Source organism: Marmota monax, unplaced genomic scaffold (genome assembly GCF_021218885.2).
Source record: "Marmota monax isolate L192 unplaced genomic scaffold, Marmota_monax_Labrador192_F-V1.1 WCK01_AAM20220418_F8-fsc00167, whole genome shotgun sequence".
Taxonomy (NCBI): Eukaryota; Metazoa; Chordata; class Mammalia; order Rodentia; family Sciuridae; genus Marmota; species Marmota monax.
In genome coordinates this window covers 3,789,113-3,816,956 of record NW_026694116.1, presented here as the reverse complement: position 1 = coordinate 3,816,956, position 27,844 = coordinate 3,789,113, and the positions used below count along the sequence as shown (strand labels likewise).

The following is a 27,844-nucleotide window of genomic DNA, read 5'->3' as shown; positions in this document are numbered from 1 at the left end:
ATTCCCCTTGTAGGTAACCGTGGAGGGAGAGCACCTCCCAGCATGGCCCCTGTGGGTGAGTCCTGGGCTCAGGTGCTTCCTCAGTCACCTCTGGCAGACGGTCCCATAACCCAGCCTCAGCTGTCAAGTTCTGGCCCATGCTAGGAGTTTTAGGGTTTGGTTAGTGATGCAGAGGACCCACTGATCCCCTAGAGCCCTGTTTCCCCTGCTTGGTTGATGAAGTGACTCACTACAAAGAAACAAGAGAATGTTTTGGGGTGATTGAAATATTCTGTATCATGATTGACATGGTAACTTCATTGATATATTTGTAAACTGATCAAACTATACACTTAAACTGTGCCTGTTGTGTTGCATGTAAATTATACCTCAATAAAGTTGATTCAAAAATATTTACACACTAATACATACATGACATGATAACAATAGCTCCAAAGGCAGGAGGCATCTAAATGTGTCTTTACAACATCATGGAAGTGGCAAAGTACTAGTTTGTACAGTATTTGACTCTACAGTATTAGACCAAGGATTCATATTATAATCTCTAGGGTGACCAGTAAAAGTTGATGCAACTTTTTGTTAGAGGTAAAATAAAGCAATAAAATATGATTAGTATAAAAGGAGGTAAGAAACAGGAAGGAAAAGGACAGAGGATAGATAGGAAAACAAATAGTAATATGAACGATTTAAATCCAAATCCATCAATATTACAGTAGATGTAAAAAGACCAAATATTCCAACTAAAAGACAAAGAATATTAAACAGGAAGGAAAAACAATATTACATGCTGCTTATAAGAATATAAGGATAGGAAAGATTTAAAGTGGAAAGATGAAAAATGTATATACTGTGAAAATATAAAAGTATTTCATATACTGTGAAAACACTAACAAAACAAATCTTTTGCAACTATAATACTATTGCACAATTAAAACTTTTTTTTTCAGTACTGGGGGATTGAACCCAGTACTGAATGTATGCTAGGCCAGTGCTACCACTAAGCCACATATCCCCACTCTTTTTAATCTTTGAGACAGGGTCTCAAAGTTGCCCAGAAATTGTAGTCCTCCTGCCTGAGCTTCTTGAGCAGCTGGAATTACAGGTGTGGGGCACTGCACCTGCCTGCTCAATATCTCTAGGGAGGAAAGAAATGCAAACTTAAGACATAGGAACAGAACTGCCACTCAGTGGTAAGGTAATGAGAAGTGACTGAACACCAAGTGTAGCTGGACTCTCAAGTGCGGCTAGCGGAAGTGTAAGATGGCACAGGCTCATGGAAAACAGGGCCTCAGTCTCCCCTCAGGTCAGCACTCGCTCTCCAGGTGACCCAGCTTCTCCATGCCCGGCATCTGGCTCACGGCAGCAGGAATGACTTGCAGGGCAGCGTTCTAGCAGCTGGGTCCATAGTGGTGCAGAACCAGGAACCGCAAGCTCTGTTCACATAGGCTACAAAACAAATGGACCCCAAAGAGAGTTGCTTAAGATAGCAGCATGCCTCTGTTGTCTCTCCTCCTGTCTGAGGGTCAGTCAGCAGGGCATGGGGCCAGTGACCATTCTCTCCTCCCTGTTGCTGGACACCCCAGCTCCACCATTGGCAGCTGGAAGCACTGCAGACAGAGCCCTGGCCCCCAGCAAGACGTCCTGGCCAGAAGCAGCCCCTTCACACAGGACCTCCGGGTCTCCAGAACCCTAGCTGAGTAAACCTCTATTCTTTATAAATTACCCAATCTGGGGGCCTTCCATTCTAGCAACAGAAAATGGACTAAGACAACATGCTTTTGGTTATATTTCAATTAAAAAGTCTGTGTGTGTATGAGTTTTGTAGTGCTGGGAATGGAACCCCCTTGCACATGCTAGACAAGTGCTTTACCACTGTCCTCAGCCCCAAAGGTTTTTTCTTTTCCCTTTTCTCTAAAAAAGAGATGCCACCAATATGCATCAGGGTGGGAGTGGGAGAAACATGGAGTCAGGGCAGGAGAGTTGGAGGGTGTGAATGTGGAGAGGCTTCCGGGAGGGGTAGCCACCACCACTCACATGCAGTCCAGTGTTGTAGAGGACCTGGAAATGTTCTGAGAAATGGGTCGTTGGGCCATTTTGTCCCACGCAGACATCAGAGTGTATTTGCACAAACTCAGACTGCTGCAACCTCCCCCGTGACAGGATCTCATGGAGCCACCATGGGAGGTTGGTCTGTTGACCCAGGTGTCACTGTGTGACTGTGGCTGTACTCACTTGACACACATATTTTTGTGCCTCTTCCAGGCAATTGCAGAACTTAAGCTTATATCATTTAGTGTCTTTTCCAAGCCAAAGCATTCAGAATTAGGTCTACAAAACCAAGGCTGGCCCTGAGGCTTGGGAAGCTAAGGCAGGAGGATCACAAGTTCAAAGCCAGCCTCAGCAACTTAAAAAGGTCCTAAGCAACTTAGAGAGACCTTGTCTCAAAATAAAATATAATAGAGGCTGGGGATGTGGCTCAGTGGTTAAGTGCTCCTAAGTTCAATCCCTGGTACCAAAAAACAAAACAGAGCTGGGGCACAGCTCAATGGCAGAGCACTTGCCCAGCAGCCATGAGGCCCCCAGGTTTGCCCCCAGCATTCCCTCCCAAAAGAATCAAAATTAGGTGTGAATAAAATAGATAATTGAAAATTAAAACAAATTTTCAATTCTATAAAGCAGCAAAACCCAGATAAAGTGCTATCTATATTAATGAAGTGTTGGTTGTCCTTACTTTTTGGCTAGGTTTTTGGGCTGCATTCTCTGCTCGCCTCTGTGATTTCTCCAGAGAGGATGGAGTTCTTGGTGTGGCTGATCAAGTTTTGTTCTTTGTTACTGCTAGTAAAGAACTTGGCAGCTTCCAAAACTGTTGCTAATGCTGGGCCAGGCGTGCTGGTCAGCCCCACCACGGACACAAGGCCCTCTCATGCAGGTGTACTTTGGCTCATAGTTTCGCAGGCTCCAACCTATGGTCAAGAGGACATGTTGTTTTGGGGGGAGGGGCAGTGCCCCATGGCAGAAGTGCCAGGTGGAGCAAAATGCTCACCTGATGGCTAGGGACTGAAAGAGGAGAGGAAGGGCTGGGGTCCCGCTACCCTTCAAGGTTGTGTCCCCCACCCTGAAGAGCTCCCACTCCTTTACCACAGGGCCAAGCTGGGGACCCAGCCTTTAACATGTGGGGCTTTGAAGAGGGACAAAATACCTGTGAAAACTACTTAAAAGACAATTTTACTTTGGCTCCTGGTTTCCAGGCCTCTTTAAGTGGCACTGTGCCCTCTCGCCCCTTCATGGCTGCTTATTCACTGAGTGCACTGTCCTCAAGTTCCATCTGTGTGGCAGCCGGTGTCAGAATCTCCTTCCTTCTTCAGGCTGAGTAATACCCCACCTCGGGGCTGCACCACACTTGGTCCCTACTCCCCCATCCGGAACGGGGACGTGGGCGGCTCCTCCTGGCTGCAGGGACTGCTGCCACTATGGGCGTGGGTGTGCAGGGGTCCAGCCTCAGTATCCGGGGGCAATCTTATTTTAACTGATTTGAGGAGCTGCCACAGTTTTCCACCCTTTCCAGTTGTGCACGTCTACCAGGGGGTGCAATTGCCCACCATCCGGATTATAGCTCTGAGCACTATCCTGCCTTGGCCTTTCATGTCACAGCATCAGTGAGTTGTCGCAGAAGGTGAAGGAGTGTGCATCCCCCGAAGCCATTGCTACATGATGACCAGCAACAGCTTAACCCAGGGCCTCACACAACCTAAGGGGGCCTCTACCACTGAGCGACACCTCACCCCAGGACTGCAAACCACGCCCCTGTATTCCACTCCACTTCAACTAAACGTGTTCATAAGTGAGCTTCCCCTTAGCCAAGGCCCCCACACCTGAGTGCCTGGATCTCCCAAAACAGGCGGAAGTGAGATGGAGGACCAGCCAGATGGACCACTGGCTAGATGGGACAGGTACAGCTGGTTTACCACTGCAGCTAAGATGACTTATTATTTCAGCCTGCATAGAAACATCTCCTTACAGGAACCTCCCAGGGCCTTTGAAAAAGGCACATACAATTGATGTGCCTTGGTCCTTCAATTTTATTAGTTTCATTGTAAATTTGCCTCTATCAGGGACATTTAAAAAATATTTAACATAATCTCTATTTATGAACAAATTTCGAAATTCAGTCCTATGTATATTTGGTTTAATTTTGCTTTGGAATACAAGTTGATGGGGGAGGAGAATGTCCTTTGGAATAATCTGTCCCATTTGGAAGTAAAAGAAAACTGAAACTTCTGTACAGACTCATCCCCAGGTCCCTGTCACCTGTCACCCAGTGATGGGACTGTGTGGGACAATTCCTGGCCCTGGCTTGGGTGTAAGTAAGTGTGCAGGATCTCACCTCCTCAAGAGAAGGATGCTGACTACGTCCAGGGCAAACCTTCCATGAGTTGCCAGGTACCTAGGCCTCTGGCCCCAGTATGCCCAGCCAGCCACTTGGCCTTTTCTCCCAGGGTGTCATGAGTACCTGTGACCACCAGATGGCTGTGTTACCCACAAGGACACTCTGTGGCCCTCTGGTGGCCAACACCAAACCTAGGTCTTTGCTCCAGTCCAGGGTGCAGCAAGTCAAGTGGGGCTAGGGAATATAAAGCACCCACTGTGTGCTTCACAGACTCACCTAGAAGCTCAAGGAGGAATATGCAGATTCTGAAGCCAAAAGGAATTTTCTTGCATCACTGGGGATGAAACTCAGGACCTTATCATGCTAGAGCCTTGTCCCCTGAGTGACACCCCAATACTACAGAAGCACAGAAAAAAGTTCTCTTTCCTCTTGGTTAATATGGATCCAGGGGTGGGGGTGTCTCTTATTGGTAGAGTACTAGCCTAGCATGTGCAAGACCCTGGATTCCATTCCCAGAACCCCCCCTCAAAAGGATACATATTCGGGGCTGGGGATGTGGCTCAAGCAGTAGCGCGCTCGCCTGGCATGCATGTGGCCCCGGGATTCGATCCCCAGCACCACATACAAACAAAGATGTTGTGTCCGCCGATAACTAAAAAATGAATATTAAAAATTTTTTTTCTCTCTCTCCCTCTCTCACTCTTTCTTTAAAAAAAAAAAAAAAGGATACATATTCCAGTACCACCATAGAAGGGGGTCCCCTGATGTCATTCAGCATTCATGGCCCTGGCTAGAAGACAAACAGGGGAGATTACAGTGGTCAGAAGTACCAGATGGCTTTCCCACCACTCTTGCCTGTGGGATTCGACTTTGCCAATCAGCCACCAGTTCCTTTCCACTGCCCTGGGTCACTGTGAGGGCAGAACAGCAGTCTGTCCTCCCCCAGGTCAGTATATGATCAGTACATCAGTTGGACACAGGACAGCCAAGGGCTGGGTCTGGCATGACCTTAGTGCTTGAGGCTACGGTGGAGGGTGCAGAACAGGTCACCCCACCCGCTCCCACACCAGTGTGCACCAGCTGCCAAGGAGGGGCTGAGCCTGAACAAGCAAAGGCTGCTGCTATTTAGTGTCCCTCCCTCACCTGGCTGACTGCTCCTCATTCTTTAGGTTTCAGCTTAGACTTCATCTTGACCTTGTGAGGTTAGTTTGGTGCTTGTCTTCTAAGCCCACAGCACAGAAGTCTGTTTAAGAGCTTACTGTATGAACTCCTGGGTTTGCAGGAGGGGGCTGAGGCCTGTAGGAAAAACAGAGCAATGTACTGGGCCTGGGTTTTCCTTAATGCTGCATTACTTGGTATTATGACAGGTGGATTCTTTTTCCCTTTGGGGATGGTGCTGGGAATCAAACCCAGGACTTCTTACATGCTAAGGGAGTGCTCTACTACTGAGCTACCTTTTATTTGGTAGCTGTCTCTGCTAATCAAATATGGATGGAGGCAGGGTCTGTGGTCTCTTGGCTGCATTGTCTGAGCCAAGCACAAGGTCCAGCACATAGTAGGGAGCATTTACTAAATGGTGCCTGTGTGCATGGTGCCTCCTTTAACCTGGTTCCTAATGTTTCTTGGCCTCTCTGACCTCCCTGCTTGGGTCCCAGACAGGACCAATTCTCTGTCCTCCAGAAGCTTGGTCTGATGCTGAGGTTGGCCCTTGTTTTCCCCTCAATCCTTTATTCTGTCCTTGGTTCCTGTGGACTTTGGGGACATTATTCTACTGGATGAGCCCTGATTGAGTACCCCTGTGGCCATCCCCTAACCCAGGGGCTGGACTGCATTTTAGGTTGGAATGAGCCACAGACCTCGTCCACTCATTCAGAAAACCTTTCCTGAGCAGCTGCTCTGTGCCACACCCTGTGAAGACACTGGGTAACCAGACAGTCTCTGCCCTCAGGAAGCTGCTGCTTAGTGGAACAGAACAGCCAGTAAAAAAACAAGACCAGGTTCCATGATGGGATGCATTTGGGTGCCAGAAACACAGAAAATAGCGCCAACCTAACTTTCAGGGTCAAGGTGAAGTCTAAGCAGAAACTTAAAGATTGAGGAGAAGTTGACCAGGTGTGGGAGGGAGAAGTTGTGGGGGAGTCACTAGCGACAGGGACAGAGTGAGATTTCAACCTAGAAAAATCATTCTTGCTTCCCCAAGAGGAGATTAAACAGAAAAAAACTAGAGGACCATCAGATTGAAGAGCAGGCTCACTAAAGTTCCAGGTAGTTTGGAATCAGCTTTGCAAGATGAGAAACTCAATTGCTTCCACAGCCATAGGTAGGGGAGCTGTATTTTGCAAAACAACAAATATTGCATCAATGTGCATCCAATATTTTATGTCAGCTCTATTGATAGTGACAAAGGCTTTGAGACTGACTCATATGTACCAGACTCACAGGGGTCTGGTGTAAATCCGATTTGTTAATTTACAACTGCAAGCAGGGGTAAAATATGCATGTTATTCAGATTCTCCTTTCTAGAAAAAAAAAAAAAAGTCATCATATGACTGTTTGGAGAGCACCAAATGAGAAAAAAAGGACATGAGAAGCTTGAAAGAAAATTTTATCTCAAGGTCAGGAAAATTCTGGAGGAGAACCCTGGCTTCACTACACAGAACCCCTTTTGTTGTGGCTGAATGCACAAGTCTCCCCTGCAGAGGCAGGCCAGGTCTGCTGCACCCTAGTAGGCAGCTCTGTTGAAATGCATGGTTTTCTTCTGGCTCACCCATCACCCTTTGCTGGCTGATTCTCATTTTGCTCACAGGGGATCCTGCTTCCAAGATCTGAGGTTCTCGGCTGACATACTGCACATGGAGTCATGCTGTTTTCCTTTTGGAATGTATTTGGTGGCCCAAACTTTGCAGTTTCCTCCCCCAGCCCTTTTTGTGCGTACCGGGGGATTGAACCCAGGGACACTCTACCCTGAGACACACCCCCAGCCCTTTCTATTTGGAGACAAGGTCTCACTAAGTCATCTAGGATGGTCTGAAACTTGCGATCCTCCCGCCTCAGTCTCCCAATGTTGTTGGGATTACAGGCTGTACCACCTCGCCCGGCCTTGTTCTGCCTTCCTAAATCCATCCACAACGACGAGTAATTCAGAAATCATTTCAAAAATCGGGGGTGCCCATACCCAAAGGGTTTCTTGATTTTTTTCTCCTGACATCCTCAAATCTAGTCCCTTCTTTCCACTCCCCGGGCTACTTCCCTGGCCCCCGGCCTGAGCGTCTCCGCCAGGATCCCGCGGCTTCTCGGCTGGCTGGCCCGAACCCCCTCTCGCCCTCGGACACACTCCCCACACCACACGAGAGTTCTTTTGAATACAAAACGGCCATAGTGCTCCCGCCGAAAGCCCTTCACGGGGTCCGGGCCTCACTCCGAAAAGGCCAAGTCGCTAGGCACGTCCTCTCCCAGCCGTCCGGCCTCCGACCCTTCGGCCCGCTCCGCTGGGCTTCGGGGCCCCGCGCCAGCCGGAGTCTCGCCCATCTTCCCCGCCGGGTCGGAAGCGTGCCAGCACACGGCAGGGGCTTAGCAGTCTAGTAAGAGGACGCCAGCGCCCTGCCCAGAGCTCGGGATCTGCGTGCGGGAGATGAGGCGAGCGCCACTCCACGACGCCCGGCGGACTCGGGATCGGCTCGAACACTGCCCGCGGCGACTCTTCTCCACAGCAGGGGGCGTGCGAGAAGCCCAAGGCCCGCCCCCAAGCCCTTACTGGGTGGGATCTGCGGAAGAGAGCAAGTCCTGGTTCCGTATTGGCTAATACCGGAGCGAGGAAGGGGCGGAAACTGACTTCTTCCGGACTCCTCATTGGCTAAGATCTCAGTTTAGCCCCCGGCTTCTCATTGGCTAAAGTCGAGGGTGGTGTCTTAAAATCCTCCGGGTCCCGGGCTAGCTGGTGGGAGAGACGAGCCCCGGCCCCGCCCCTCGGACCAGCCCTCTTCGTTTTAAACAAAAAGTCCAAGACGCTGCTGTGGTTCACTCCAAAGTCTCCGCGGTTAGCCCGGGGCGTTTGCTGCCTGAGGCCTTGGAGCCTTTCTGAACCTGAGGCTTTAAGGATACGCGATAGGCGAGGGAGGCCGGAATGATTTCTTCACGGAACCATTGAGGCGAGGCCTCTGGGAGCGTTTTGAGGGACGGACCGTGGCGGGTCCGCCTAGGCGTGCAAGGATGGCGGCGGAGAAGACTGATGTGGGGCCGAGGGCCGCGGTCCCTGTGGATCTGCGGCGGGAGCGGCGCTTGGTGTGCGTGGAGTACCCGGGCGTGGTGCGCGACGTGGCCAAGATGCTACCGACTCTGGGCGGCGAGGAAGGCGTCTCCCGAGTATGAGCGGGGACTCTTCTGAACAGCGGGGGAGGGACCGAGTCGAGAGACAGTGGCTGAAGGGGCGGGGCCTCGATGGGAAATGTGGTTTCCCTGGCAACGGAGGCGGGGCCTGCGGCCAGTGGGCGGGTTTTCGTAGACGCGGGCCCTGGGCGCGCTCAGCACCCAAGGGACGCTGTGGGGAGGATCTAGGAGGGGTCCTGGGCCCTCTTCCATCCCGTCTCCGGGCATGAACAGCACCCTCGGCATCCGCGCCGCGAACGTGACCAAGCCGCCTCCCCGCGGCGTGTGCTGAGCCGCCTGGTCCTTTTGCTCGGAGTAGAGAGCAAGGCCCCCCCCCCCCCCCCAGCCCCGGATTAAGAATTGCCTACCTGCCTGCCCGTCCCTGGGCTTAGAGGTGCATGAGCTGACCTCATAGTCTGTGCCAGGCACGTTCTGCTACTTTAATTAAATTCCACCCACCGTAGAGCCTACGAGGGTGTAGGGTCGGACCTGCGCTTTATTTATTTATTTATTTATTTGTGGTTTTGGTGGTACTGGGGGTTGAACCCAAGACCTCAGGCATGGTAGACAAGCAAGCATTCTATCACTGAGTTACATCCCCAGCCCTTTAAAATTTTTGTTTTGAACAGAGTTTCTACTAAATTGCCCAGGCTGGCCTCACCTTTCCATCCTGCCTTAACCTTCCAGTAGCAAACATACCATATACCTGGTAGCTTCCAGGTGAAGACATCCAGCGCTGTGCCTGGCTAGTGGCTGCATTTTACAAGGGACTGATATAGTTTATTCAGGGTCACACAGCAAGTGGGGCAGTTGGGAATGAGGCTCTCTGTATTCTTTACATGAACTACATCTTGAAATGTCTGTTCTTTAGAGAGGTTTTCTCTGAACACTATAACTTTAATTCCAGTCTGAAATTTTGTTTTGACATTTATTGTCTGTCTCAGCTCCTTGGCACTGAGGCTGTAAACTCCCTAAGAGCAGGAACCTCTCTCCTTGACTTCTGTACTCCTAATATTTATGAGTGCCTGATTCTTCTTAATTTTTGTCAAATGTATGACTGAATTTCATAACACTCTAATGAGTTAGATACTATGTTTTAATTCCTATTTCTTAAAGGCAGGTGAGAAAGGTTAGGTTCAGTATCTCTTGAATGACACAACAAGGACTTAACTCCTGTGTGTCTGACTCTAAACCACGTGTGAGCCCATTGGGAAGTGCACCCCTTCATCAGACATCAGTTCTACTCATATTTCTTGAGCACCACCTCTATTCAGGCCCACGTCTGCATTCATTTCCACTCCATCAGGACTCAGAGAAATGTGTTTTATGAGAACGGGATTCCCAAGGATTGAGGCTCTTGTAACCATTGTTCTTAGAGAGTTCCTGAGCATTTCCTGAGGGCCACACCCTGTCTGGGGTGCTGAGCAGCCAGCAGGCCAGCTTGCAGATGGTCTCATCCCTTGCTTCCAAAGGCACACTGAGGTCCTCTTTCCCAGTATGGGGCAAACTCTCATTCAGACTTAAATTACAGTGTTTACCCTGAGGTAGGCATGAGGAGGAGTGCTTTACACCTAATTAATTTAATTATTGTAATACTCCTGGAAGGTGGGTACTATTCTTAAGGTTTGCTTTGAAAGTTGTAGGTGACTGCTCCTCAGAGACAAGTACTAATTTAATCTTCTTTGGACCTAGACATATTTGCATATGAGACTGAAAACCGTAATCAGTTCTGGCAGGGTGCATGGTTCCTGGAGTAGGTAGTGTTGACAAATCGCCCAACCCCATAAGCCTTTGTTACCTCAAAGGCAAACAAGGGTGATCATGTTGCCAGAAGAGTCACATTATGCCCCCACTGAAGAGGCACTTGATAGATGGTGGCTTTTATTAATTGGAAGTTGTTATCTTTATAAGCCCTTAGAAGGAGGGAGACTATTTACCCTTCTTTTCTCTACTAGATAAGAGATTGAGCTGCTTGGGTTTAGAAAATGAGCCTTTTGGAACTAAGAGCGCATCATGGAACATGAGCCTCCTGACCTTCCTCAGTCACCAACAGGTTTGGGAGGGGCAGCTTCCCACTGGCTGCTCAGCTGCCCTCTGCTTCCCTGTCTCCCTCCCCTCACTGCAGATCTATACAGACCCCACCAAGAGGCTGGAGCTGTACTTCCGACCCAAGGACCCATACTGCCACCCAGTGTGTGCCAACAGGTTCAGTACCAGCAGCCTGCTGCTCCGGATCAGGAAGAGGACCAGGCGGCAGAGAGGAGTGCCGGGGGTGGAGGCCTACTCCAAGGTCGAGTTTGACATGGAGATCCTGGGCGTCGTTTCTACCATTTACAAATTTCAGGGTAATTGACATCTCTGAGGCATTGGGTTATCAGGCCTGCTCTGGAGGCATGTGGGTCATCTGCCCAGTGAAATGCACATTGCAAATTACCAGCAAGCCTTAGAAATATTCATAGTTACAGCTGCCAGCATGTGCCCCAGCCTGGGGGCTGGCCTATGTGGAGCAGCAGAGCACAGGCACTGTCCTGAAGGCTACCTTCCTTCCTCCAGCCAGCACTCCCCTGGGGGCTGGGGGCACGTCACTGTCCACTCTTCTGTATTCTTTTTTTTTTTTTTAAGAGAGAGAGAGAGAATTTTTTTTTTAATATTTATTTTTTAGTTATTGGCGGACACAACATATTTGTTTGTATGTGGTGCTGAGGATCGAACCCGGGCCACACGTATGCCAGGCGAGCACGCTACGCCTTGAGCCACATCCCCAGCCCTCTTCTGTATTCTTAAGAGAAGCCAGGACTCTGGCTTTCTCTGAGTGTTAGTGAAGCCACCTTGTGGGCCAGATCAGCCTGGAGGGCAGGCCTAATCTGTGCCCAGTGTTCTGGATCAGCATCTTGGTCTTGATGGTGTTGCTCTTGCCTCCCCTCTGGAGTCAGGCTGGTAATTACAGGGAGCCCCTGGAGGGGCCATAAGCGGGGCCTGGGGAGGTGGGGTAAGAAAGAGCACAGGCTTTGGAGTTGGGCCTCTCTGGGCTCTTCCAGGTTCTTTGGGCAGACGACTTGCTTCCCTCAGTCTCCGCCTCCTTGCCTGTTCAAGGGGACTGCAGAGCCCTGAGTTCCTTAGGCCTTGAGAAGATTCTGGAGATGGTGCTTATTAAAGGGCTGGGCCCAGCACACAGGAGGCGCATGGCAGATTTCCAATAAGCCTTAGAAATGCCAGAAGTTACAGATTCCAGTATTAAAGATTGAGGAGGGAAAAGGGAAGTTGAAGGGGAAAATGGGAAGTGGAGAGGAGACCAGAGCAGAGCTGGGGTCACTTGGCTGCACTGGGATGCCAGTCACACTGTGGAAGCCGTGTTCCTCAGAGAGGGGGCATCCTCTCCTCGTGGTCCCTGAGATACCACACTTGACATTTCTCTCTCTAATTGAGCCAGCCTGTACTGCTTAGTGGCCCTGGACTGGCAGCATTAGCCTCCGAACTTGGTAGAAGGTGGGTCCCAGGTGTTTCTTCCACAAGTTAAGAAGCACCACCCTGCCCCCCACCCCAGTCGCTTTTACAGGCAGTGATTCAGAGTGCGGGGAGTGTGGGAGGATGCTGCTTTATCTCCCACCTCCATCCTCCCTGGGGGGATAAGGGTGTTGTGTGGCAGCTGCCAGGTCCTAGGTGAGTGTCCCTGGCCATGGTGTCTGCCATCTGTCCTCTTCTCTTTCTAGGAATGTCTGACTTCCAGTACTTGGCCGTGCACACGGAAGCCAGCGGTAGGCACATGTCGATGTATGACAAAGTGCTCCTGCTCAGGCCCGAGAAGGAGGTGTTCTTCCACCAAGAGCTGCCGCTCTACATCCCCCCACCCATCTTCTCCCGCCTGGACACCCCAGTGGACTACTTCTATCGACCCGAGACGCAGCACCGGTAAGGACCCTGCCCCACTACAGGGCTGGGGACAGAGAGCCCTGCGGCCAGAGGGCCTGGGTCCAAGGACTCCTGACAGGAGGCCTCAGGCATGCCTCTCAGCCTCAGATTCCCACTGACAATAGTAGCTCTTGGGTTAAATTCCTTTCTTCCTTTGTTTCTTTCTTCTTTTTTTTTTTTTTTTCTCAGTAGTGGGGATGGCACCCAGGGCCTCATGCGTGTTAGGCAAGTGCTCTGCCACTGAGCTATATCCATAGTCTTTATATTTTATGTTGGGACAGGGTCTCACTAACTTGCCCAGGCTGACCTTGAATTTGTGATCCTCCTTCCTCAGCCTCCCCAGTTGCTGGGTTTTTGGGTGTGGCCACCATTCCAGGAGTTGGATTAAATTTTAAAAGCACATTTTATTAGCACAGTGTCGAATATAGCATGAGCCTGGTGATTCCCAGGCTGGCTCATTCCCAAGGACCACTATAGTACAGAGAACTTGTCAGTGGGACTTGAGGGTTTCGGCTGAGAAATGTTCTCTGTGGTTCTGGCCCCTGATCATAGCTGACTAGCCACTCTCTGGACCTTGGGGTCAGCAGCAGCAACACTACCTGTGAACCCCAACTCTGACCCCTGCCCTTTCCACCTCCTCTGCCTTCCCTGTGGCCTTGGCCCTTTCATCCCAGGCAGACTTCACAGCCATCCTTGTGATCAATCCTGCCTCTGTCATCTCCCTTTGCCAGGCTCATCTGCAGGACTTTGGCCCCATTCACCCTTGCTATTGGCCACCTTAGTTCTGCCCCTTCAGCTGGAGGTTGCTTCTGAGTCTGCCCAGCCCAACCGTCTCCTGTGCCGTCCCAAGCTGGCCGTGCCTCTGCTGGACATGGCTCACTATGCACTTGGCTGTGGTCTGTGTCCTGTCACCCTGGAGTGTGAGCTCCTGAGCACAGGCTCTGGGCGGGCTTCTGCACCGAGGGGAGCCCAGGTGGGATGACTCCCAGCCCTCCCCCATATGCACATCCCTACGTGATGAACCTCAGCAACTCAAACGCAGATGGTCTTGACATAATTAGAGACCGGGGCGTTGTTGGAAAGGCAGGCCTGGGCATTATCAAAGGCTGGTTTTTCCCTAGAGGCCAGCCACACATTGAAATGAAGAAGTAGGATTTGCTTTGTGGAAAAGCCAGAGCTGAATAGAGTAGGAAAAAATAAATAACATGTGTCTGAGACCACCTGCTTGAGATTGGTGACACTCGCCTACTCTGCTGCTGTCCCTGGCATCCCCAGGGTATTGGGCTGTGTGACTCACCAGGGCTCTATCACTCCATTTTGCTAATGAGGAAGCTGAGACCCAGGGTCCCCAGGCTGTGTGGGAAGCACCTAGTTCTGGTCTTGCCCATCCCTCAGGCCTTGCTTGGGGCTCAGTGCCATACTGACCTTATTTTTGTGTACTTTTTTTTTTTTTTTGGTACTGGGGATTGCTCAGGGGCATTCAGCCACTTTTTTTTTTTTTTTAAACAAGCTCTGTCTTTTATTTTTTAATATTTATTTATTTTTTAGAGAGAGAGAGAGAGAATTTTAATTTTTTTTTTTCGGCGGACACAACATCTTTGTTTGTATGTGGTGCTGAGGATCGAACCCGGGCCGCACACACACCAGGCGAGCACGCTACCGCTTGAGCCACATCCCCAGCCCCATCATTTAGCCACTTTTGCTGAGACTGGCTTTGAACTCATGATCTTTTGTCTCCTGGCAAAAAAATTTCTCCTCTTAGTGTGAGTTCCCCAAAGGAACAGTTTGGTCTGCTTCATTCTTTGCTGTGACATTGGTGCCTACACAGAGCTGGTCCTGAGTGAGGTGCTCTGAGAGTATCTGGGCCTCACTAGGAAGCATTGGGGGCAAGATTGGCACCAGCAGAAATGCAAAGGAGAAGCTCATGTGCAATGTGGCCCACAGGCGGCGACATCTGCCATCTATGCAGCTTCTGGAGAGCCAACTGCCAGTACCGAGTGGCACATGTCCGGGCACCTCCCTGGAATCAGGGCAGGCACTAGAACACATTCTGAGGCATCAAAATAAATTGTGGTGTATAATAGAAGCCTAGAAAATAGGAAAGTATGCAAGGTGGGCCCAGAACGGTCGTCTCCAGAGGGTGGAGGACGGGAGAATCCCCTTTCCTAATTAAACATTTCCTTCAACAAATCCTGAGCAGGTGCTTACTGTGGACCCCCTGGGACCCCGTGGGGTGAGTCTCTGTTTTGAGTGGGGACTGCGGAGCATGAGCAAATGGACGGGGACTTCAAGGAGATAACTGGTGGCTGGGCGGGTGGGTGGGCTGAGGGCTCAAGAGGAGCTGGTGTTGGAAACCAAAGTCTGAGTGACAGAGCCAGGCAGGTGAAGATCTGGGAGAACGTTCCAGACCAGGGATTTGGCACATGCAAAGGAAGGACCGAGAGCTGGTATCCGAGGGCCAAGGGCTTGTGGGGTGTGGCCTAGACTGTGGCAGTGGCTTTGATCATAACCTCAGAGGGGCATTATTCTCTGCCCATAGGAAGATAAGAGCCAGGCACAGTGGCACATGCTGGTGGTCCCAGAGGCAGGAGGATCACTTGAGTCCAGGAGTTCGTGGCAGCTTGGGCAACATACCAAGACCCCATCTTGAAAGCGAGAGAGGGCAGGAGGATGGGAGGGAGGGAAGGAGGGAGGGAGGGAGGGAGACAGTTTAAAAAATATGGTCGGAAGTTAGAGTAGAACTGTCTAGATCATTGGGAGTGATTCCTACTGCCCTCACTCCCTCGCTACCTGTCCCCATTCTTGCCCCGTGGCCCAGCTACCTGAAGAAACCACTTTGTGCCCCTCTACACACCTGCACCAGAGTCCTGCACCATGCAGATTTCAGGGTTCTTCTGCCGTGGCGCCCGTGTAGGGCCTCCTTCAGCTTCCTCAGTTGTCTCTAAAGCTACTCAGGAGCCAGAGGAGGGCTGTACACGTTGATTTTGATTGATATATCCCAAGTCTATTTACTCTGTCAATCCCCTGTCCCCTTCCAACTATTTTTCTGATTGTGACAGGGGGAAAAAAAAAATTGCAGAAACATACAACCAGAAAGAATCAGGTGGCACCAGCTCCCTGCTAAAACCTTGTGCAGAATAATGCATCAGGAGCCCCCCAGCTGCCCCCCCCCACCCCTGTGGGATTTCAGTGGGGAGGTGGTGACACAATTTAAATATTTCTGAAATGTTGTGGTTCCCCTCCCCCCACAAGCAATTTACTCTTTTTTTTAATTAATTTTTTTTAGTTGGGTTGGACACAGTCCTTTATTTATTTATTTTTATGTGGTGCTGAGGATTGAACCCAGGGCCTCGCCCATGCTAGATGAGAGCTCTACCGCTGAGCCCCAGCCCCATAAAGTCAGAAACAAACAAATATATAAAAGAAGGAAGTGGACCACTTCTGTGCCGTGTCTGCAGGCACTGAGAGCAGCCCAAGTCCCTGTCCTGCCCCAGAAGGCAGCTGTTTCCAAGCCTCAGGGGTGGACTGAGGTGGGGGGTAGTACCCCTGGGCCGCGTTCCCTCCCTTGGGATTTATTGGTTTTCCACAGATGGAAAGAACCTGTTTTTTTCCCAGGCTGCTATCGATTGTTCTGCGCTGTTGCCTTCCTGGGTGCACTGGGCTGGCCGCTGCCTCTCGGCCCCTCCCTGAGTGCGGGGAGGCTGGAGGGCCAGCCTGAGGGACCCTCCATCTCAAGGGTGTTGAGCCCCTCTCGCTCCTCTCGGGAGCCTTCCAGGCTAGTCCTGCTGATTTTGCAGTCAACAACCCTTGACTCCTAACTCAGTTAGAATCATGGTGACATATGGCCCCAGCTGGAAGCCACCATAGGAGGCAGGAGGTGGGCAGCAGAGGGAGCAATGGGCCCTCTCTGCCTGGCCAGGCCTAAGTGCTTCTCCTCCAACCTCTGTGCCCCAGGGAAGGCTACAACAACCCACCACTCTCAGGTGAGAACCTGATCGGCCTGAGCAGGGCCCGGCGCCCCCACAATGCTATCTTTGTCAACTTCGAGGACACAGAGGTGCCTGTGCAGCCACTGGAGGCTGCTGCGCAGACATGGAAGAAGACCTGCACCAACCCTGCAGACCGGGAGGTGGAGGAGGCGCTGAGGAAGGTGGGCTGTGCCCTGCCAGCCCTCGGGCCCCTTGCCCTGACCCCGTTTACCCAGCTGCTCCCGTCCCCTAGCACTGTGGCTTGGCTGTGCTACCCAGTAGTACGCGGGAGCTTTTCACCACCAGACGTAGCATCTGAAAGCCTGCCCCACAAGTTCTGCAGTCCTGAGGCAGGAAGTTCTGGGGGTGCTCGAGTGGCCCCTGGGGTAGCCAGGAAGGTGTGGTGCTGGAGTGAGACCCACGTGGAGCTGGCGTCATGGCCTTCCGGCAGCCCTGGATCCATTGCAGCCACGTGCCCATGGTGCCTCCGCCCCGGGTGGAGCTGGAGCTGGTGCCGGCCACTACACTTGTCCTCTGGCTGTGGTGCTGTGGGGACAGGGTCCTCCCCACCAGCCCGCTTCCCTGGTTAAGCTGAAGTCACCCTGTCCCTGGGCACTGCTGAGAGACGGTTGGCCCCGCTGCGTTTCCAGCTGTCCTCTTCCAACTATTTTTCTGATTGTGACAGTAAACTGTGCTTGTTAGGAAAAAAAAAATTGCAGAAACATACAACCAGAAAGAATCAGGTGGCACCAGCTCCTTGTCTTTGTGGTGTCACAGCCCAGGCACCCACCCTCCGGGTTGGGGCTGTGTGGGGTCCTGGGGCTCCAGCACACCCCCTCACAGGCCTGCACCTGCTGCAGTGTGAGCTGCATGAGGACAGGGCCATGTCCTGTGGCCATTCCAGGATCCCAGGCCCCATAGTTGGACCTGGCACGTGCAAAGCTCCAATCTGTGCCTCAGAGAGGGAGGGGTGGAGGAGGGAAGGGGTGACTGAGCAGCAGGTGGGTGAGTGCCTGTGTGCTATGGCCTGCTCCCATGGCTGCCCACTGGAAGGGCCTGCTGGGGCTGGGTAGGAGCGTGGGGCCCACTGGTACTTACCATAGGCTCTGCCCTTGACCCTCCCCAGCTATTTGACATTCGTCCCATCTGGTCACGAAACGCTGTCAAGGCCAACATCAGCGTCCACCCTGACAAGCTCAAGGTCTTGCTTCCCTTCGTGGCTTACTACATGGTAAGTGTCAGCTAGCCCAACACTCCCCTCGGTTCCCACCAGTGTGATCCTTGATCCCTGACACGATGTCTTAGAGCCACAGCAGAGCAGGGGACCCTGTCTCCTGGCACCCTTCCCCCTGTCCTGCACCCCAGATGGCTTGTCAGAGCCACTAGAGAGGTTTCCAGCTGCCCACGTCCACGACGCACTCACAATCCCCAGTAACGTTTGGCCTGTCTGGAGGATTCAGGGTGAAGTAACTCCCTGGCTCGTGGGTGAAGGTTGTGTGCTGTAGAATGACCAGATAGTGAGAGCTCTCAGGGACCAGGCGCTGTGTGAGACTGGGGGCCCATCCCCAGGGAAAAGCCCAGGCTCAGAGAGGTGATGTGACACATCAAGGTTCTGCAAGGCCACCTGGGGCCTCAGCCATCTAGCCACAGGTCCTGGACCCCAACTACAGTGCCACCTGCTTCAGCTCCTTGCACCGGAGTGGGGCAGATTCATCCCAGGAGGGGGATGGAGACGAGGTGGCATTACTGAGGTTTCCAAAGGTGCCAGAGGAAAGGGATCTTACCTGCCAAGGGTCCCATGTATGGGGGAGCTGCATACGATGCATACAATGTGACCAGGACTTTGGTGAGAGCAGAAGGAAAGCCAGTTCTCTTGTTCTGTTGGACTCCAGACCCTGGAGAGTCACCATCTGTCACTTAGCATTGGTGTCTTAGCATAAGTCCTTCAGTGGTACCACCCAGATAGAAGATGGCCTGTGCACCAGGACAGTGCTAGCACTTGGCCCTGTGCCAGCCCATGTTGGGGGCTCCTGGTCTCAGGTGACTCCCAGAACCTGGAGGAAGATGCTCTGTGACTTCCATTGGTGGGCAGCCGGAGGCTTTGGAGGCAGGGTGCCTGTCAAGGTGACTGAGCCCACGTATGCAGAGCAGGGTGGGCGTTCAGAGTCCTGTCCCCAGCTCTCAGGGTCCGCTGCCTCAGCACAGGGTTTGGTCCCTGCCCTGACACAAGGGACCTGGGTTTTGGCCCACCTAATACTTGCCTTTTCTGTCTCCAGATAACGGGCCCCTGGAGGAGTCTGTGGATTAGATTTGGATATGACCCCCGAAAACACCCAGAGGCCAAGATTTACCAAGTCCTTGACTTCCGACTCCGCTGTGGGATGAAGTATGGTGAGCTGTGCTCCCCGTCCCCTCTGCCGCCTTCTGTCCTGAGCCTTCTCTTTTGGTGTGAGAGTCTGTGGGTCACAGTAGCAGAAACAAAGGTCCTAGCTTGTCCTTGTCCACTGCTGACCCTCATCTCTGAGCCACAGAACCTAGTCTGCAGTTCCACAGTGACCTGTGGTCATGTGACATGAGGCCTGCCCTGCTAAGTGTCTAACCCAGGACCACAGCAGGACCCCACGGGTGTCAGTGCCCATTCCCCTATGGTGTGGTGGCCTGGGTCTGCTTTCACAGGAGCTGGCCTGTGAACCGTAAAGCCCTAGCTGCCATCCGGGGGGCCTGGCACCTCCCACATGCCCACCCTCATCTGCAGGATATGGCTCCGGTGACATGCCTGTCAAAGCAAAGCGCAGCACCTACAACTACAGCCTTCCCATCACTGTCAAGAAGACACGTAAGTGCCCAGGCCCATGCGTGCAGCCAGCAGGAGGGACACTGGGGTGGTGGGCACCGGGGTGGCAGGATGGGGCTCACTCCGGGGTACTACTGGCCCTTCTCCTGGTGGCACAGGAGGGTGTGCTGGATGGTCTTCGCAGTCTCCGCCCGTTTGCCTCAGCCCTGTCCTTGCCCTGTGCAGCCACCCAGCTTGTCACCATGCATGACCTGAAGCAAGGCCTGGGCCCGTCGGGGATAGCCGGCCCCCGGAAATTGGCCTCCAACAAGTACAAACTCAAGGTGGGTGTCCCAGAGCCCAAGGAGGGCAGCCCACCGGCTGGGGTGGAGGCTGTGGGCAGGGTTGGCATTGTGGGTGGCACTGGGAATGGCTTGGTTAAGGTGGTCCTCTGCCTGCCTGCCTCGGGACCTTCCAGAAACTGAGAGTGAGAACTCAGGGTATGAACCCCCCAGGGCCATGGGGATTGAGGGCCCCTTGGCAGAGAGGTGTTGACAAGTCTCTCGAGAGGGAAATCTGATCCAGCAGCTGTGTGTGGCTGACCCTCATGAGCCTGGGCCCCACAGAGGCCTGTAGCTGCCACCTGGGTGGTGGGCATCGGGCACACATGTGCTGCAGAGCCAAACCAGAGCTCTGGGGCCCAACGGAGGCTGGCTGGGAGCTGGGAGGGGCCAGCTCACAGGTGCCCACCGTCACTGGTGTCATCCAGCAGCCCTCGGCACTTCCTAAGCCTTCCACTCCCGGGCTGTGGTGCTGCGAGGTGGTCCTAGAGAGGCCAGCAGGTGCCCCACCCTGAAGGCCTGCCTGGGGGAGGGTAAGTGTGAGGCCAGCAGGGGCAGCACGCAGGCCCCTGCGCCCTGCCTGCTGGGTGTTCCAGACCTTAGCACTCTGCTGGGTGAGGGTGGCTGTGCCAGCCTGAGGGAGCCTCCTTCCTCTCAAGAACTCAGGCAGTTGTCCCTGTCTCCAGAACCCATGAAGCCCTGCCTTCCTCCTGAGACATCAGGGCAGCATGCAGGGGACATAGAGTGACCAGCAAGCAGCAGTTGATGAGGAATGGATGGCCAGGTCCTGAAGGAAGGCACAGAGGGCAGAGGCCAGCACGGGCTGCTGCCAGCCCCGTGCTGTAAGCTGGCGGCTTCCCCATGGCCTCCTTACCGCTCTCCCAGAACCCCCAGGGAGTTAGCTGGCTCTGTCACATCTGCTCCCCAGCTCTGCCTGTTTGCCCCCTGGTCTTGGTGACCAGCCTCTTGGAGAGACCCAGGTCCTGCAGCCTGGGCCTTTCCCACTGCCTGCCCCGGGCTCTGGCTAGCTGCCGTTCTCTCCCTCTCCCCAGGACTCAGTCTACATTTTCCGGGAGGGGGCCCTGCCGCCCTATCGACAGATGTTCTACCAGCTGTGTGATTTGAACGTGGAAGAGTATGTACACAGGGGCCTGTGGGACTCTGGGCAGTGTGGGGACGTCCCTGGGGACCAGCGTCTCTGCAGCCCTTCCCCTGGGTGCTGGCATGGAGCTCTCAGCAAGAAGATCTGCACTCGAGTGGGTGTTGCTGAGGGCCCTGCCTCAGGCCCCAGCTGTGCCAGCCTTGACTGTGCCTGGTACCAGGGCTGGGCCTCTGTGGTCTGGGGTACCCTTGCTCTGCAGTCCTACCATTGCCCACCTGAGGTCCGTGACACAGGTCCTAACTCCACAGCCAGTCAGAATTCCAGGAACCTTTGGTCCACTTGTGCTTAGTGATGTCCAAAAAGTCTGAGGAGTGGGGCACTGGGATAAAGGTGACGGGGCAGCAGGTGAAACGGCTTCTAATCTGAGAAAACGGACTCCTGCCAGAAAAGTGTGTGTGGCACACACCCAGCTCACGTGCAGCTGGGGCCAGGGTCTCGCAGGTTAGGACCTGGCTGGGAGCATGTGGCCCCTCCACCTCACTGCCTGGCCGCCCTGCAGACCACACCAAGGGCTGTTGCTCAGCACAGTGCCACCTCTGCCAAGATCATCCCCAGCACCCTGAGAGAAACCCTGCCAAAACTGCCCCCTGGATCCTGAGAGAGACCCTGCCAAGACTGCCCCCTGCACTCTGAGAGAGACCCTGCCAAGACTGACCCCAGCGTCCTGAAAGAGACCCTGCCAGTTTCCCACACCTCTTCCTGCCCACAGGTTGCAGAAGATCATTCACCGCAATGACGGGGCAGAGGACTTGTGCACAGAGCGGGATGGGTGGTGCCTTCCCAAGACCAGCGATGACCTGAGGGACACCATGTCCATCATGATTCGGCAGACCATCCGCTCCAAGAGGCCTGGTAAGAGCATGGGGTGAAGGGAGGCCAGCTGGGAGGGAGGCCTGGAGAACCAGGACCTAGTCCAGGTGCCAGTGTCCCAACTGAGGTTGCCTGGGTGGAAGTCATGGCCCTGGGCCCTGGGCCCTGGGTCCAAGGCAGAAGCAGGCAAGGATGGGGCTCCAATCCAAGGCCTCTGCCTGATGCCCTGACCTCTTCTCCATCCTCCAGCCGTGGATGGGCTGACTCTGCCCTGGCTTCTTCCACTGTGGGGAGCAGGGACAGGAGGAGCCTGTGGCCCATTGCTGCTCTGCCTTCCCAGGCTCCTTCCCCAACTGGGGTCAGGGCTGGCCACTGGAGAAGCAGGGCCAGCACTTGCTGGGCTATGCTTTGAGGAGGCTGGGAGGGTGATGGGGCCTCTGGGGCTTTTCCCAGGATAGGGCCAGAACAGAGGCTCGTGGTCTTGCTTAAGTCACAGACACAGCCCGTTTGGGAATCCAGTCAAGGCCACACACCTCTCCCAGAGATGAAGGTGGGCCTGGAGGCCACCCGTGGCTCTGCTGGGACAGAGGTTTCAAACCTGCCTGCTTCCGTGTCCCTTGGGATGCTTGTTGACTGCAGCTTCCTGGGCCCCCAGTGCTTCCCACAGCAGCCAGTACCTAGCACGGGGAGCAGGCTCTCAGCAGCCCTGCATCCCATTGAGGGCCACCTGCGAAGCCCACATGGGACACACTGTCTGATTTCCTCCTGGCCCAGCACTCTTCTCCAGCCCAGCCAAAGCTGACCGTGCAAAAGGGCAGCTGATGTTCGAGTCTGGGGAAGATGAAGAGGAGGAAGAGGAAGAGGAAGAAGAAGAGGAGGACTTCAAGCCCTCGGATGGGAGTGAGAACGAGATGGAGACGGAGATTCTGGACTACGTGTGACAAGACCCTCATCCCCAGGCTGACCAGGGGACTGGTGTCCATCCTGGTGTGGGAGCCATAGCAAGCTGTGGTCCCCACTGTCATCCACAGTAGCAAGGCTGGCCCCAGAGGCCCCTCTGAGGAAAGCTGGAGTCCCAGAAGGACAGGGCCTGGCCCTGGCTGTGGCCTGCTGCTCCGTGCTACCCTTTTCTCTGGATGTTTGGAGACATTCCTGGCTTCAGCACTCATAACACAGGCCCGAGTGTGGCAGGCTGAACTGGTGCTCATGACCTCTGGCTGAGGGAGAGCCAGCGGTGGAGATGTGCACTGGCACAGCCGTCCCAGCAGGGGCCTCGTGACTGGTGGCAGAGATAGCTACCGCAGTCCACATCACAGATGGCCAAAGACTGCCCTCGGGGCTCCCATAGTGCATCAGTACTTCCTTCACTCACCCGGTGAAGTGCTGGTAGTGCTGGGACAGTTGGCACCGGCCTAAGCCCCTCGTTTGGGTGAGATGAGGACATTGGGAGTAGCCCAAGGCTAGGCTTGTTCCTGACTTCCAAATGGATATGATCTTCAGAAGTTCCCAGAAAGAGTTCTTGTTGTGTCACAGCTTCCCCCTGTGGACTCTCCTGTCCCTGCAGAGCCCGCCTCCTGTGCCCTGGGGCAGCAACACCAAGGCCCTGAGCCGGATGGGCCTTGGCCTGCTTCTCTGTGTGGCTATGAGTCCCTTCAGCAGCATGGCAGGCAAAATAGAGACACATTAGTCTCAAAACCAAAGGCCTCAGACCAGCCCCATCCTGCTGACCAAGTTCCTGGGAAGTCCCCTCCCATGACAACATCAGGAACCCAGTGGCTCAGCCCAAGTGGCAAGGCCTGGGAGCCAGCTGCGCAGGGAAAGCAGGCCAGGTGGCCCACTCCCTGCAGCTGGGAGAAGCTCAGCCCAGAGGCGGAGATGGCCCCTGCCTAAGGATAGGCCGCCCAGGCCTGGCCCGGCCCCTTGCCACAGTTTCCCTCAGGAGCAGCTGGCCTCTGCCAGGTCTCCGCTGGGGCCACTCCCGCTTCGTCTGCATCACTAACCCCAGTCCTCAGGGAGGGCCTCTGGGTTCTGGTCCCATCTTCCCAGGAGCACCTTGGTCCCTGTGCAAATCTGGGGAGGTACTAGGACGGGGCCCCCAGCACAACTAGGCCTTACCCTCCTCCCCCAGAGCCTAGGACAGGGCTGGTCCTGCCTTAGGTCTGCCCGACTAGAAGGGCTTCCCAAGGTCTATCAAATTGTGAGAGGTATGGTGGTTTCTTCCTGGAATCCTCCCTTTTAAATAAAATCTTTTACTATGAAAAATGTCAGATAAGTGCTGAGCAACTTGCAAGCTCATGGTGCAGCGGTGGCCGTGGTGCAGTCTCTCTGTGTCGATTCCCCGGCATCCGTCCTCAGGAGCCCCGTGCTTCCCGGCTCCAGCTCAGAGCTGCTGCTGCATTTGAACAGCAGTTACGTGTGAGCGGCTCGGGCTTCTCCAGGAGAGCAGACCTGTCCAGCCCCGTGTGGGCAGAGATTTACATCTAGGAGCTGGCTCACGTGGCAGTGGAGGAGCAGGTCCCACGACTGCAGGTGGCAGTGGCTGGCAGTGTGCTGGCAGGGTCCTTGCTCAGGCCAGGTCTGGAGGTGAACTCTGATTGGGTGAGGCTCACCCATCACCCACACGGAGGGTGATCTGTTAAAGTCCCCAATTTAAACATTAATTTCGTTCAAAAAACACCTTCACAGAAGCCTCTAGAATAATATTTGACCAGTTGTCTGGACACAGCCAGGTTGACACATAAAGTTAACCATCACAGTACCTAACAAATCTCCAGTAATTTCTTAGTATCTAATCCCGTTCCATATTCCCATTCCCCTGATTGCCTTAAAAATGTCTTTTTGCTTTTGGGTCATGGTTCAGATAAGTTCGCCTCTCTGCCGTCTGCCTTCACCACAAAGTGACGGCTCACAGCCCACACCACGAGCTGAGGTGTACTGGCACCATGCTCTGGGGCCTCGAGCCACCAGCCCGAAGAACCCTCTTTACAGCTCGCGCGGTCCAGGCCTCCTGTTACTCCAGTGGGAAGCAAAGGGCTGTTTGTCCTGTGGAGTGTCCCTGCTCTGGCTTTGCCTGGTTGCTTCCTTATGGTGGCATTGGTCATGCTCTGCTGTCCCCCTTATTTCCCGAGAACCAGAGGAAGTCACCTAGGCGACGCCCCCAGGGAGACACAGGATGTATGTTCATCCAGGTGTCACCAACCGTTGGTCTTTCACCTGGTGGTTTTTATCAGCTACTGATCAAATAGTCACCTGAATTGGATACTTTTTTTTTTTTTTTTTGGTACCAGAGATTGAACCCAGGGGCTCTCAACCACTGAGCCACATCCCTAGCCCTTTTAAAATTCTTTTATTTTGAGATAGGTTCTCACGAAGCTGCTTAAGGCCTCTCTAAGTTGCTAAGGCTGGCTTTGAGCTTGCAATCCTCCTGCCTCAGCCTCCTGAGTCTCTGGGATAACTAGTGTGCACCACCGTGCCTGGCTTGAATACTTCTTCAGTGATGGCAAAGTAGTTACTTCTGGGGCTGGGGTTGTGGCTCAGTGACAGAGTGCTTGCCTTGCACATGTGAGGCACTGGGTTCAGCACCACATAAAAATAAATAAACAAAGATATTGTGCTCATATATAACTAAATATATATTAAAAAAAGAATTCTGTTCTCTCTGCATTTACTGGTTGGAAGACTAAAGGATTCTTCCTTATCCATTTGATTACCTTGAAATACTATTTGGACAGGAAAGAGGTAAATATCTGTTTTCCCCTTAATCAGTTTCCAGAATGCAGTGTCCCTTGACCAACGATGTGGTTACAGCGCCATGACCAAGTCGGGGTAGAAAGTATCCTAAGTGGGAAAATGCAGCTCCTCCCCCAGCCTGCGTCACACACACACAGAGCCCACCGGGTTGGCCTGCAGTGGGGCCAAGCCTGCTTCACACTCAGGTCTGACCCTCATGTAGCTGAACACCCTATTGAAAGTGAAGAGCAATGGTTGTCTTGGGTAAAGCTGAACCGGGAAGCCCACTTGTCTAACACGGTGCTCTGGCAATGGCCAGGGATGGGGTGGGCAGTCTCTCCTTCCAAGCTTGGTAGCTTGTTTCAGTCAATTGCAGGAGGCTTTTCTTTTTCTTTTTAAATTTTTTTTGTGTAGCTGGAGATGGACAGAATTGCCTTTATTGGCTTATTTTTATGTGGTGCTGAGGATGGAACCCAGGGCCTCACACATGCTAGGCAGGCGCTCTGCCGCTGAGCTATGGCCCCAGCCCTGCAGGATGCTTCTTGACACCCACCTTGTCTGCCTTTGGCTGAGGGGCCTCAGAACTGCCCCTGCAGGCCTGGGGTCCCATCAGGTCCTTGACTTTCCAGCCCGTGAGGCCCAGGCTCCGCCGTGTGCTTCCTCCTAAGGCGTGGTTTGGGCAGGAAGTGCACGTGGTTTCAGAGGCTTCAGTCTGGTCCCTGGGCCTGTGGCAGCAAAGTACATCCTGATGGTGGCAACGTGTGACTAAGGAGGGAAGCAAAGTGAAACGAAGGGGCTGGGGTCCCAGTATCCCCTCTGGGGCACACCCCCCAATGCCCCAGCTGCCCCCCAGTGGGGCCCACCTCCTAGAGGTTCCACCACCTCCCAGTAGCACCACAGCGGGGGACCAAGCCTTCAGCACAAGGGCCTCTGGGGGACATTCAAGGTCAGATCACAACACTAGGTGTGAAGATGGTGGTTAGAGACCACAGTCTGGTGGTGCTCCTGGATTTCTTCCCAGGAGCTTTGAATAGGGAGAGCAGGAAATGTGTATTTCTCTGTAAAAAGAGTTCAGATATTCCAAATTGAAATGTAAGATGTAGGGTTTTACCTCTCATTTTACAGCTACACTGAAGAATCTTGAGTCTTGACAACACCAGCATTGCTTATTGTCTTTCTTTTATAACATACATGCACCAATTTCAAAATATGAAACATAACTAACCATATAATGATGAACTTAGATACCCTAAATGTTTATAAATGATCAATCATATAAAGTTGTGGGGAGCCACATAAGTCACCACGCCTTCCAGTCCCGATGCACCACGGGGATCTGAAAGATCACTGCAATCAGGTGCCGTAGTGCCATGACTCGTGACTCGGTCTTTCCCCCACTCGGATAGCAAGGCCAGTCTTCTGAGTAGGCACACCCTGGGGTTGAGTTACACTCCCCTGTTCTTTTGTAATCCTATCCCTTTACCCTGTTTGAGATAGAATGTTCCATGGAAACGCCCTTTGTGTGTCCCCTTCTCTTGCTCTGCCTTTGGGTGGGCCTTCCTAGGTGTCAGTCAGCCTGCTGACAGTGGACATCATGAAGCTAGACTCAGCCCCCCGAAACTTGACCCCTTGCCTCATTTGGGTGGCTTCTCCTCAATAAAAGGGTCAGCACGTGCCCCTCGCTCTCTTTTTCACAGACCCCTAAGGTTAGAGGAGCCGTCACAGGACCCAAAGAAAAAGGTATTTCTCTGTCTCTGTGTGATTGTTTCATGCTGCCCAGTTCACCTGGAGTGACCCTGAGTGTTCAGTTGCGAAACTCGACATAAAGTAATATGTGATTAAAGTAAGAAGACTGCTAAGGATTATGTAAGATTGCTTTGCTTTTTTTCCTCCAAGTGAGTTCTGCTACAGATACACAATTTTGTTTCCAGGTTGTTTGAAGTCAGAGGAATCCTCCTTAGGCCACCTGCTGATACACCTGTGTCTCCTGCAACTTTGGAACTGATCTTTCTCTGCCTGTAAAACAAGGTTTAAGTTTCCTACCTGATAACCAAGAACTGTCAGCCCTAATATTTGCTATGCCCAGAACCCCTCATCATGGTCTCCCTCAGGGAAAGTACTGGTAGGGAAATGTGTGGTCCAGAGAGGCCAAACCTCAGCCAGGCCACACAACACTAGTGGTCCAGTTTGTGACTCTGCTTTGTATGACACCAGCACATGTACATTTGCCCTCGCAGAAGAAAGTTCTCCCAGTCCCTCCCAAAATTTGTTAAAAATTACTTGCCTAAGTTCTATATGCTCTTAAATTAATTGAGTTAGTTTCCTACTGTGTCAATCATACCAGTTTAACACTTTTTTTTAAACATTTTTTTTAGTTGTAGTTGGACACGATGCTTTTAT

General features: G+C 53.0%; 1 protein-coding gene and 1 long non-coding RNA gene across 3 annotated transcripts; one reads left to right on the top strand and one right to left on the bottom strand.

Annotated features, from left to right (window-relative positions):
* Window positions 1-282: 282 nt before the first annotated feature.
* On the bottom strand, window positions 283-8,308 carry LOC124107502 (uncharacterized). Of its 2 annotated transcripts, XR_009228757.1 has the most exons (3): window positions 5,531-8,308; window positions 2,732-5,177; window positions 283-1,446 (listed from the first exon to the last, which is right to left on the bottom strand). It is a non-coding gene; the product is annotated as an uncharacterized LOC124107502 (long non-coding RNA). The 2 variants fall into 2 exon arrangements; XR_006856437.2 differs by having other exon boundaries at window positions 2,732-8,308.
* Window positions 8,309-8,411: 103 nt separating this feature from the next.
* On the top strand, window positions 8,412-23,977 carry Gtf3c5 (general transcription factor IIIC subunit 5). The gene is made up of 11 exons (XM_046465644.2): window positions 8,412-8,749; window positions 10,878-11,097; window positions 12,463-12,661; window positions 16,616-16,811; window positions 17,756-17,860; window positions 18,906-19,020; window positions 19,385-19,465; window positions 19,649-19,746; window positions 20,796-20,878; window positions 21,615-21,757; window positions 22,490-23,977. The coding sequence occupies exons 1-11, from the start codon at window positions 8,597-8,599 to the stop codon at window positions 22,654-22,656; spliced, it is 1,560 nt and encodes a 519-aa protein (XP_046321600.1). The 5' UTR covers window positions 8,412-8,596; the 3' UTR covers window positions 22,657-23,977.
* The last annotated feature ends 3,867 nt before the right edge of the window (window positions 23,978-27,844 follow it).